The 12,491-nt window shown below is 38.1% G+C and overlaps 1 protein-coding gene across 1 annotated transcript; it reads right to left on the reverse strand.

The window, feature by feature from the left end:
- Positions 1-4,306: 4,306 nt before the first annotated feature.
- On the reverse strand, positions 4,307-7,965 carry sypl2b (synaptophysin-like 2b). Its single transcript, XM_053317297.1, has 6 exons — positions 7,818-7,965; positions 7,611-7,688; positions 6,514-6,632; positions 6,195-6,399; positions 5,604-5,795; positions 4,307-5,494 (listed from the first exon to the last, which is right to left on the reverse strand). The coding sequence occupies exons 1-6, from the start codon at positions 7,833-7,835 to the stop codon at positions 5,372-5,374; spliced, it is 735 nt and encodes a 244-aa protein (XP_053173272.1). The 5' UTR covers positions 7,836-7,965; the 3' UTR covers positions 4,307-5,371.
- Positions 7,966-12,491: the final 4,526 nt, after the last annotated feature.

Genomic DNA, 12,491 nt, shown 5'->3' on the forward strand with positions numbered 1-12,491 from the left:
TTGGACCTGCTTTAAAGGTAAAAGAATACAAAAAAATAAGGAAGACACATTATGTTAGAGGAAAAAAATCCTCAGATAGAAACACCATGTGGATGATGATCTTTGAGATTACTATTCAGAACATGAATTTTCCAAAAGGCTGTTTTGTTTACTTTGCGTGTGCTCTTGTTCTGATGTTTGACACTTTCACTACGTGTCATCTGTTGTGTCAACTCAAGTATGATGAAAACGTTCTAATAAAAGAAAACATTGATTTAGAGAATCACAACTTTATCTCCAGTGCCTTTCTTTGTATGAAAACATCATATTCTGTACCTGAGCATGTGGCAGTTGTTGCTGAAGTTGTTTTTATTGCGCTGGGTTGCTATTTTCTCTTCAAAAGTCTCCAATGGTTGCTCCTTGTCTTTTGATTTGACAGGAAGGTGCTCCATGTCTCGACCTGCTGAAGGTGTTTTCTGCTGCACTGCCAAGTGATCAAAGGCTTTAGTCCTACCCGACGCTCCCTGCGGCTGGTGGATGGAATCAGTCTGTATAGGAAGAACAGCAGAGCAGAAAAAAAGAAAACTTACACATTTCAAATAACCTGGACTCATATCTGTTATCATAATGATCAAAAATAAAGATAGGGGGTAACAACACTACAACACTGAATAAAAGATCATGAAAAGGCAGAGTTTACATTGCATATAGGATCCCGGTTGCACAGCTTCTTCCTTTCTTGATCCACAACTCTGCCATGTTTATTCAGGTCACATTCCTTCTCTATAGGACATAAAAGCAAATACAGTAGTCAGTCAGCAACCGCAGGACACAGATGACATCCATGATCCAGACCACAGATACTACAACATATTATACCCCGGCAAATACACTGAATGTGCAGGGGTCTGCCAATTCAGAGACATGTGGCAAAACAGCAGCGAACAGAAATGACAGAAGCAGACTCACTGTCACTGTTTTTGTGAATCCGGCTGTAAGTTCTTGTTCCCCGCATAGGACTGAGAGACTCACTGGACTGCCCAGCTGTGGGCTTCTGCACAGGGGATTTCTCTGACAGAGAAGGGGAGGAAGTAGAGGAGGAACAGTGGCCAGGAGGTAGGGGTCCTGATTGCCACGGAGGAACCCTGGAGCGAGGCGTGGAGGCAGAGTGATGTGGGAGGGGAGGATTCTCCTGAGGGAACTTCTGCACTGAAGGTAAACTGTGAAGTTAGAGACGTAAGTTTCAGAATTCACTTGTGAGATTCATGCAATTAAGACCTGCAAACTAGATATAATGAAAGTGATGAGATTCAGCAGGGATTCAAAGAGGGCAGAGTACTTCATGACAAATCAAGCTGAGCATCTCCTACCTACAGTATACAAACAGTACCTCAAAGCCTCCTTCTGGGTCTTGGTAGGCCTGTGCTGATGGACAGGTAACACTGCTGAGGAGGGGACACTGGCTTCATGACATCTACCATCCTTCTGCCTCTCTCTAAAGGTGGAAAGATTTGTGAGAGGCTGGCCAGGGCGAGGTCGCTGCTGTGGAGCCAAAGTAGATGACTGGCCGCACATCTTTGTGAGAGGACCATGTCGCCTCTCGCAGTGCTTCTCAAAGGCTTGAGGCTTCACCACCTGGCCACAATGGCCACACACCACCACATAGAAATCATCATGTGCTGGGCAGTGACCATATATGTGCATATCTGTACAGGAATATACAAAATAGAGTGAAAGTGAAATACATTTCCAAACGTGACATTGAACTTAGTTTGATCACTGGCCACCTTTACCTTCTTTCCAGAGGGTCATGGTCTCACAGTGGTTACTCCCATACTTGCTGCTATCTTCAACGTTAGACCCATCTGCATTAAAAGGCAAAACGGTCAGCATGAAGTATTGACATGGGGCATTCCTGTAGTCTCTTCCGAGAAGCCAAAAACTGCTATTTTAATTTCAATTCATGCTCCAGATTGTGGAGCTTTTCGCAGGTTTAACTCATACATTGAAGTTAATTTATCCAAAAGACAAAAAAGAAGAACCCTGCCTATTGAAACTTCTGCATCCATTCACATAAAATACCAGCAGCCTCCTTGTTATCTGATCAAGCCACTGTTTGTGTTGGTGTCAACTTTGGTGTTAGCAAGCTGGACAAATCCCTCTTAAGTGCATTAATGTTGTTGTTTGTTGACATTAGCTGACAGGCTAACGGTGATTTTACATGTCCACACGTGAGCCTGTATACATGTTGTGTTGTATGAGCAAATATTAGAGTTTTCAATCTTACTACAAGCCGAAGAAACAATAATTTAAATGTGTTTTTTTTGTCTGTGCCGGTTATTGTGATGAACCAACCCTGCACTAGGACCCAGCGGGTCTTTTGTTTGGGTTGCGCTTTATGCCGCCGCTCTGTCTCTGTGTGCGTAACGACAAATAAATCACAGGACACGGACACTATGACGTGATGAAAACCGGGTTTGGGACAGAGAGTGGCACTCACCGTCAGATGGTAAAATATTCGCCCTATCTACCCAACAACTCCAGTTTAATCCGACAAAATCGTCGAGATTAGGATTTCGCCGATCCAGTGCGGCCATTGCTGCTTTTGCGCGTTCGCGAGATGACGCCGTCAGTTCACGCGCATCACACCCGCGTCACAAGGCTCGCGCCCGCGCTAAACTGGACATAATGCCATATTAATGCGACGCTTTCATTAATGATGCAGAGTTAGCTCACAGACAAAGAGTGAAAGTGTGACTTAAATTCAATAAATAAAATAACCCATTTCATTTCCTTAAATCATAATAATCATACAGGGCCATTCATTTAGGGTTAAAGTTACCAGGTTGTCACTGAGGTAGTGTGACCAAATATAATGGTGAAAATATAATGGAAACATGTAGAACTATGATAATGATTATAGCTTGAAAATAATGCCTTTATTAATTTTTCAAAGATCAAGAATTGTAAATATGTTCTTTAGGGTCATATACATTTTATACTGAGGATTTGTGTGAAGCTCTGTCATCCAGGATATCTAGAAATACTAAACCCAAGGCAGCTCAATTTGTTTTATAACTGGTAGAATAAATATAGAAACTATAGTGAATATCATGTAAATGTGATGCTTGAGATGTCAGTTATTCCTTTCCTTGTTCACAGATGGGAATTCATCATCAGATTTCTTGCTGGATTTTCACACATGCACCACAACTGACTTTAATGACATTTCTGAATAGCAATATGGATACATTGTAAGCAAACGCCATTTTTATTCTGTGCAGAATTAGAGGAAATAATATAAAGTGGTCCCACTCACTAGTTGTGAGTTTACCTCATACATAGCATTTTGGAATTTGATTTATTCAGGGGTGATGAATGACATTTTTTCATAGCAATCGATCAAATTACTACTTTTTTGATTAGGCAGTTAAGCTATCATGTGTTGAAAGAACAGTGCAAAATCACACTTTCACAAAGATTAAGGTTTAAAAAAAATTGTGTTCAACACACCAAAACCTAAAAATATTCAGTTCATAATGTTAAAAGAGTGAAAAGCAGCAACCCTTCACATTTGAGAAGCTGGAAACAGAGCATGATTGACTTTGTTTGCTTTATAAATTACTTGCAAGCTTAATAGATTTAATATTTTTAATTCATTTTTCGTTAAAATACTAAACAATTAATCAGCTAATTGTTTCAGTTATAATAAGACGTGAATTATAACCTCTACATTTTCAACCAAGCTTAACTCTACTGGGCAAATATGTAAGATAAACACATTCAAATGTTTGGTGAGTTCAACAATAAACAGCCAACTTGTACATAGTTTCTAGATTTTAGCCAGAAGGTTTTTTGTTTCTGTTTTTTTAGGGAAGTGTTAGCACAAATGAATCAGCAGGCAGCGATGTTTTCACATCTGAGTCACTGACAGACCACAGCATTGTGAGTTTAACTGAAAACTTGACTGGACTGATGAGGGTCAGGAGGTTCATTTGAAGGAGGCCTCTGTGCCTGACTGTGAGTGTGTGTGTGTGTGTGTGTGTTTGTGTCTGTATGGGATGTTTTCAGAGTCAGATACTGATAATACCTGACAGAGACAGCATGTCTGCCACCCAGTGTGTGTCAAGCTGCAATGCATGTTGCCTGGCCTTGCTTTCTGAATGCCTAATCAGCAGAAATTAATAAAACAAAATAATAACAAAACTCAGACATCTGCTTTTTTTTAAGTGTGAGAGGAAGTGTGGCATGACTAAATAGAGTCCATTTTTTGAATCCAAAGTTCAGAGTGTGAAATATTCTTGCATAAAATCACAGCAACAATGGATCCAGATCTTGTTTTTAATGACACATGGCATTTCATGTCCACACAGTATCCTCCAATACTGCAGTTTCATACATGCGACACCTTTATCAACACAGAGGTGAAGTAGAGAATCAAGAAAGGCTTTCATCAAAGTAAGAAATCATTATCATTGCAATAATAGAGAAACAAATAGCTTGCCTTCCCTTATAACTACGTGGAGGTAGAAGCCAAGATAAAGCTAATTAATGCAGTTAATTAACAATAGGTTAGTTATCAGACAAATAAAAATGAAAACAACAATAGAAAACAACAACTATCTAAAGTTATAAGTTGATTGTACATTGGTATTGAAATGTTACAGGACCTTGATGGCCAACTGTCCCATTAATTCCTTGATTTGAACATTATAAACATGCAGGACAAAGATAAAAGATGTCATACTTTCAAAAACATCTGCAAATAATACCAAATAAGTAATAGTAATAGCATGCTCCAAACAAATACAGCAAACGCCTATAACAAAATATTCTGCTGTTGTGCTAAAATAGCGAGATTAGCCTAACATAATGAGATGATGAGGTGCAACATAGCAATGAAAACAAACAAAAGAAAAATTGCTTTACAGTTAATCTCATATTGGCAACTGAATTATTTTTCCAAATTAAGTACCGTTTAATATTATTTCATTTTAACTCAAATTTCTGATAACTACATTTTTTGGATTGGACTGCATTTTTATTTTGTATAAGTCTAAATTTGTGATAATAACAAATGCACTTCAAGTATTTCATATTAATTATGTATTTTGTTATTTGTACTCTTAATAGCCCTGAGTTTTTGAATGATGGCAGTTAACATGGAGACCGATTATGGTGTATAACTAACAAAGCTAAACAGTACACACCTGCGGTACTTTCCTGTCCTGGTTTCAGTCTGAACAACTCACGTTTTAGTACCTTTCAAAATGAATTTGAAATAATAGTCCGACATTTAAAAATAATCTACAGCAATTGAACAATTAGTACCAAAAGAACTCATTTAACAACACTACATGTTAGACAGTTAAGAAATGAGGAAGCTGGGCAGTTACGATGGCCTGACTCCCCCCTCGGTGTCAGCAGGCGGGCTGGCTGTTTGGTGGAAAGGTGTTTCCTTGTAGATGAACCAGCAGTTTCCACCCCACAGGATGAGGTTAAGAAAACCAAAAATCTGCAACGAATAAGAGATAAATCATACATGTAAAGAATATCAGGCTATGCTTGCGCACACATCTTAAAGCACGTTTGAAAAAGAATAAATCACAAACAACATGACTTACCACTGAGGCGTTTAATCGGCCCATGTGAGGAATAGCACCTGCCGTGCACTTGTTCTTGGGATCCGTGCAAACAGTAATAAGAGACACAAGGGTTGCAGGACTGGTGGCCCACTTCACATCGGAGAGGCCTTTAGCCCAAGCAGAGGATGATGCCAGCCACATAAATGCGAAGGCTGCAGTCACCAGCAGGTCCTTATAGCATAGAGCAGTACAGAAATATTATCAGTATAATATCAGTATAAACACTTTGACTCTAGGAGCGTTCTTGGACTGAGATTAAATAGTGCAGTCAGTTAGTTGCCTGGGAACCACACCCTTCCCACTCTTTCATTTACACAAGTCTGTTAAATGCACTTCCTTTGACCTCCTTGTTGGACTCCAGCATGAAGTGGACTCCTTGAAATTTTACACAGAAGGCAATAAATATAAATACTGCCTGCATAGATTGAAGATCCACCCATTCAGAAAACACATGCATATTTGTCTGCTTCAATTACAAGTTTTTGATAATACACACTGTGTCATTTCATCTCACTTAATTTTGAAGCTATTTATAAACAAGCATTTCATAAAAACACCTTAGAAACATACCACAGTGGGGCCACGACTTGATTCCCTGTACAAGTGCTGGTAGCCCAAATAGAGGACCAGTGTGGCAGTGCTGTAGAGAAAGGCAAACACTCCGATGCAAACGTAAAACTGTGCCGAGGATGTGTGGTCTCCAGTCAGGTAGTAATGAGTGGTGGTAGTTTGATTAACTATACAGTTAGGAACATCATAAGGATGCTGCGTCAACCTGTGTAAACACAAAGAGCATCATGTTTTATTGTGAAGATCCTAAAAGTAAGCACACACTTCCCACTAAACTGATCCCCCCACTGTAGAGACGTGTGTTTGCTCACACACACACCTGAACGGGTAGTTGAAGTTTGCATGTATTTCCTTACTGGCCGCCCCAGCACACTGGATGTTGACACTGCTCGTGCCGCTGTAACCTGAAGTCGTAGCAAAAGCAAATATGGAGAACACCTGCAATAACGGACACAAGATAAGAAGAAACACATTGGTCTAGGAAGGATGTTCAGGACAACGTGCTCATCGAACTGTTGCTCACACACTTTTAGAGACACTTCCCGTTAGTTTTTGCGACACATGCTTGACAGGAAGTCATTCTTAATCATAGGATGAGGGCTGTGAGTTATGTGCATAAGGTTCACAGCAGAAGTTCTTAAGATTCAAATCACACAGAAGTAGAGAACTACTAGTACATTCCTTCTCAATATTCCTTCTTTTTTTTAACATTATCCTTAATGGTTTTTTAGGACATAACAACCCTTGAGCAGAATATTTCAACAATGTACAAAAATATAATCACATAGATGTCAGGTCAGCCTACCAGTCCCTTTCCTCCCACAACCCCCCACCCCCCATACATATGTTGGCTGTGATATGGTCAATTCTAACACATTTGCGTATGTTTTCAATTCATTTTATCATAATTGTGTCATCCAGTGGAGTTATTCTTGATAATGTGGGGGTGGCCATTCTTGTGATGTCATTAAGCACATTTAGTATTGAGGCCCCAGTATGAATTTAGAAATAGGCAGGCAAGACCATCTGTAGGCCTATCAGTGTTCCTATTCCAGTTTTACATCTTGAGCATGAACTCTTCTTCTACATTATAAGGTGCTTATAGCTACAGGTGCTCCATTAAACATGCAAACACCTATAGGTTTTAGCTTCAGGGCTGACATCTGCTGATCTGATATTTACAGACACATAAACGCCCCATGAGCTACAGTTCATACCATATTTGAAACGGTGTTAAAGCTCAAAGGATGAGCTGCATAGCTTCACCATGCGTGCAGTGGGTCACAAGACAAACAGCATAATCCATTAGTAAGGTATGTTTGCTACCAAGAATGAACAGCTCATGTAAAACATATCCCACCATAGGCCATATGGTAAAAAACTAACAAAAAAGAAGAAGTTTAGGAAGAAACGTACCCATTCTAGCAAACGGATAAAAGCCAAAGGCTCTTTCAGTGGCCCCAAGTCAAGATTAAATCCAGACGCCAGCACTTTCTGTTGAGAAACGCAGATGCAAAGTTGAAAAAAGAGGCAGAAGTCGCGCACAGTGAGGTATGTTTGTTGAAAAGTGTCCAACAATTACGCGCTATTAAACAATTTCACTTTTCCGATCAGCGCCTTTACCTGGCCAATGGAGTTCATCGTTTTTGGAGTAGGAAAACACCTTTAGTATCGATTACGTGTCTCCTCTGTGGGTCAGTATCTCTTCTTTTATGATCTCCGGGCTTGTCAAACTTTTCTCCAACTTCAACCAGTGAGTCGTAGTAGGTGACACGTGATCAGTGACGTTATGGCGTCGCGAGGGGCGCTGCTGAGTGATACAAGGAAAACAAATGTTGCTTTTACAAAACTGAAAAAGAGGATGTTATTCATTTATTCACATTCATTTTGTGTCGTATTTCGGAAAGTTTTCGAGAGTTTGTCTGTTTTTTGTTTTTTTAATCAAACTTTACACAAGAGGAGTATTGAAAACAGTGTCATATCCACAAAGCCAAAATATAAAAAACGACTCCATCTTTTAAGATATTTTTCATTTAAATAGAATATTATTTTGAGTCTCTACAATATGTAAAAAATAAGAAAAGTTGATCTAATATCAAAATCTATTCAGAATGTTTTAATTGAAGATGTCATTTACTTTTTATTTATTTTGTCATTTTTTTCTTTCTCTATTCTATTATATATTATTTATAATTATATAAATGTGATTTTTTTTAAATGTATGAATTGGAATGACTAGTTGTACATTCTTTGTTTATTCTATTGTATATTCTGTTCAACAAAGAATATGAATGGATACATGAATGTCAGAATCATATACATAGCCTACAGTCTGCAGTCAGGCCTAATACTATTAGGCCTGACTGCGGATAGGATAATTTTACACTCATTTTAACACTCAAACCAACCATTCACTTAAGTTGGAAGCCAAGGATGTCATACTATATAACAACAAAAAAACAAAAGTTTTCACTTTGCAGAGAGTCATTCATTTTACTGGGTTGTACTTCTCATCAATTGTTTGAACTTTTCATGATTATATTTGGAAAATGTTTTGAGGCACATCCAAGTTATCAACAATAGGAAATGTGCACATGCAATTTAGTGTGCTAAAGAAATCAGATGTTATTGCCTACCTTTTCTGTTTTCCTATCTATTTATTTTGTATTATTATTACTTACCCAACAAACTGCCTGTTGCTATCTTATTTCATTATGATGCCTAATTGTTTGCCGTTATTTCCTTAATGTTACACATGTAAGAGACACTTTCTATAAATAAAATGAAAAATAAAGAAAAAGTGCTAAAAGTAGGTGGAGATGTAGTGGTGTTTTGGTGATGTACTTCATGATTTCAATCCTTGAATGTTTTTAAACTAGTCTATATTGCACATCATTTTTTCTATTCATCACATGTAACTACTGGATACTAAAGATCAGTCTACATAAGGATGCAACGATGAAGTCTTCAGATCAATTTTAAAAGTAGCAATAGCTTGTAGCTGTAAACATCAGGTACTTAATTAAAAGTTCTATATTTGAAGTAAGCCTATTAACATCAAAATGTGATTTTGTAAGTAAAAGTACTCATTATGCAGAATGGCCCCTGTCCAAGTTTTATAAAATATGAATGAATAAAAAATAAATAATAGGCAACTGTGGCATTATTAACAAACATTAATATGTGGGGTTAATTTAATACTGAACATATACTGTAAAGTGTATCATTTATACCTTTTAGGGACTGAAACCTACCTTGATCATGATAATAATTTGCCCTTTATAGTTTGGTATTTACTATACTTTCAATATATGCACATTAATTCACTTTTATACTTTGTTACTCATGCAGTACTTTTTACCAGCAACCACAAACCTGTACATAGTAACAATGTGACCTAGATTGTTTTTTCCTGTAACCTCTATTGTAGATGCAGGTTTAATTTGTTTTGCTTGGTATCTTTGTCGAGCTGTATGTCTGTATCTGTATTGTCCTGTGAAGTTGTCCATTGTGTTTTAAATATTAAGAGCTATTGAAAACATACTTGCTTGTATGTTTCAACATACTCGGTCAATAAAGTTGTTTCTGATTCTGATATATATGTATATGTTGAGATGCATTATATTTGCTGCAGTGTTTATATCATATAATGTATTTCTCTAATGTTTAAAGTCCTGCTCCAGTCACAAATGTGTTTTTTTTCTTGTTACTTCAGTTGGATGGTTGAGCTTCACTGTGACATTTGTGCTCACATAGTTCATATTACTAAATAAAATCTTGTATAATCAAGTCATCATAAATTATCACACAGCAAACCTGGAGCAAGGAGCAAGGTATTTAAGGCCAGGAGTACTGGTTGTTTCTGAGTCTAAAAAATTAAATCATGTGTTGTCTTCTGTGAGCACCGTACTGATGTGCACATTGAGGTGATATACACTATGCACAGAGGGTAGGTCTACTGGAGTTCAACATTTGGGTTTTATTGTTGTTGTTTTTTACTGTTGGCTCCAAAAAATAGATTAATCTGATCATTGTTTTGCACCCAATTGGCTCAGTTAGCCTTTTAAGTCAGTAAAGTGTGTATTTTATAATGATATTATTTTTTATAACTTACTCTAAATAGCTATATAATATCCACCTGCTATTAGAGGTTGCCATGTTTAAAATGTCCATAAAAGCTCAGGAGTCCAGAGTGAATTCATAGTAATGGTAATTATTTTTCACTAGAGGTCACTGTTTCCACACACAAGTGTTATTCAATCAACCCCTTTTACCCAAAGCAAGCTATGCACTTCCCATGACTCTCATCAGTGTGAGCTGAACTCTTGCACACACTGACTATCCTACCCTCAGTTTGGCTCACTGGAAATTCTCTTTCTTGGGCTTGGTAAGAAGAGAAATGTAGGTAGACTTGGGCTGATCCCTTAATTTGCCTTAGTCTTCAACACACTGTGCAGCCGAACAGGAACATTTGCGTCCCAATAGAAAGGCACAGTTTTCATCCTTACAGAGCACATCTCCAAGGAATAAGAGTGGCTTTGTTTCCACCTTTTAATAGTTGACCAGGCTGCCATGGGGGAGGGGCTCCAATGCCATTGTACGGTCCCCTTGTAAAAGAATGCTGCTCTACAGATCAGATTGTTTGGCTTTCTGTGTGAATCTGAGAATTCAAGAAATACAAAACACACACACGCACACACACACACACACACACACACACACACACACACACACACACACACAAACAAAAGATATTCCTCCGTCTCCAAGACACTTTTGAGTGGAACCAAATAGTGGGAGATGTGGATTCAAGCTGAAAGTTTCTGCAACCATTGAAATTCCTCCAACTGGTTCAACAGCTTTGTATTTGTATGAGATGATACTATTTTTTGTTGCTGCAGGCTTGCAAACTTGTCAGGCTGGTTTTGCCACACCAGAGGCTTAATATGTGAATCATCAGACACAGCATGATTTTCTAAACTCATCCTCCTATTGTTTACTAGCAGTTTCAGCTGTCCTGCTAATAAGACTGGGAAACATTGCCCTATCCTACCCAGCTTTAAGCTCAGAGGAGATGATCTGGCACACAGTGAGGGAAACTTGACACTGCATATTAGTTTATTTGAGTTTGTGATCTGTAGTTTGACTCTGCTCTGTCAGGACCATGGCAACTGTGAGTTTGGGGATTTTTTTTCTTGCAACACATGACCAACAGTCATGGGTTGAAGGTGGTTCCATCCATATGACCCACTGTCCTATCACATGCACAAATTTAATCAAGAACACAATATGACTCAGTACCAACAAAATGAATAAATATAATTTGAGAATGCAGTCGGTTACACAAAAACGTCTGCCCTAATTTTACAGAAGCTCAGATCACATGATAAAAAAGGTTAGCTATCCTCATGGACCCCATTCTTCTTAACTATGACAACATTAAATAGTGTACTCAATAAACTGTGTTAGTCTGTTTCTTCTAAAAAAATTAAAAATAAAAGATGAAAAAGAAGTTACAAAAATTAGAGTATATTGTTCTGTGGTGAAGAGGGATATTCATCAGATGTCCAGAAGACATTAGTGACCTCAGTGCTGTAGCAGACGGGGGATGAATAATAAAGCAGCAGCTCACATGTCATAAACTCTGCTTGTCATGTCCTCTACATGACAAGTCATGTCATGTAGAGGTTGAGAGATGCTGTTCAGGATATTCAGATGTTCACCAGCTTGCTCAGCCTTCTCTTCTCCGCAACCTCGAATGGATTCAAGCAGAAAGCATTTCAAACACTCTGTGCATTCAGGATGTCAGTTCATTAGTGGCAAGAATGTCCCACTGGTGGAATCATTACTCCGATTCAATGTGATTTAATCTCCTCTTTGAGCCTCCCAGCATCAGAAGAGATACAGCTGTTTAATCCCCAACAAAGTAAACTGAGGCAAGTGTGAAGACGTGGATTTACTTGACACATGGCACATGTTAGTTACACCGGTATGATGATTGTGATTACTGTATGTATTTAAATTTAAATTGCACACATTCAAGAAATGTTCCAAAATGTCATATGATCAGACATAGTACCACAGACATTCCTTGTAAATAAAGGGTCATGAAAACACACATCTGAATTCAAAGCACACAAGTTTTTTTGGACACCTGTTGGTTTTTATTTGTGGATGTGTAAAATATGTGAAATTTCTACCTGTGAACCTGTGTATTAGATGTATCTTTTTGTAATCCGGGGAAATAAATGTTGAATTTTGACAAAGATAATCACATATGACTAAACATACATGTGC

The sequence above is a fragment of the Scomber japonicus genome, chromosome 4 (assembly GCF_027409825.1).
Source record: "Scomber japonicus isolate fScoJap1 chromosome 4, fScoJap1.pri, whole genome shotgun sequence".
Lineage (NCBI taxonomy): Eukaryota > Metazoa > Chordata > Actinopteri > Scombriformes > Scombridae > Scomber > Scomber japonicus.

What these genes read in the sequence shown, in the direction of transcription:
- sypl2b (XM_053317297.1), bottom strand. An exon ending in TTATCCGTTTGCTAGAATGG is followed by an intron (nt 6,633 to 7,610) that starts GTACGTTTCTTC and finishes CCGTTATTGCAG; the next exon opens with GTGTTCTCCATATTTGCTTT. An exon ending in GCCGATTAAACGCCTCAGTG is followed by an intron (nt 5,495 to 5,603) that starts GTAAGTCATGTT and finishes TATTCGTTGCAG; the next exon opens with ATTTTTGGTTTTCTTAACCT.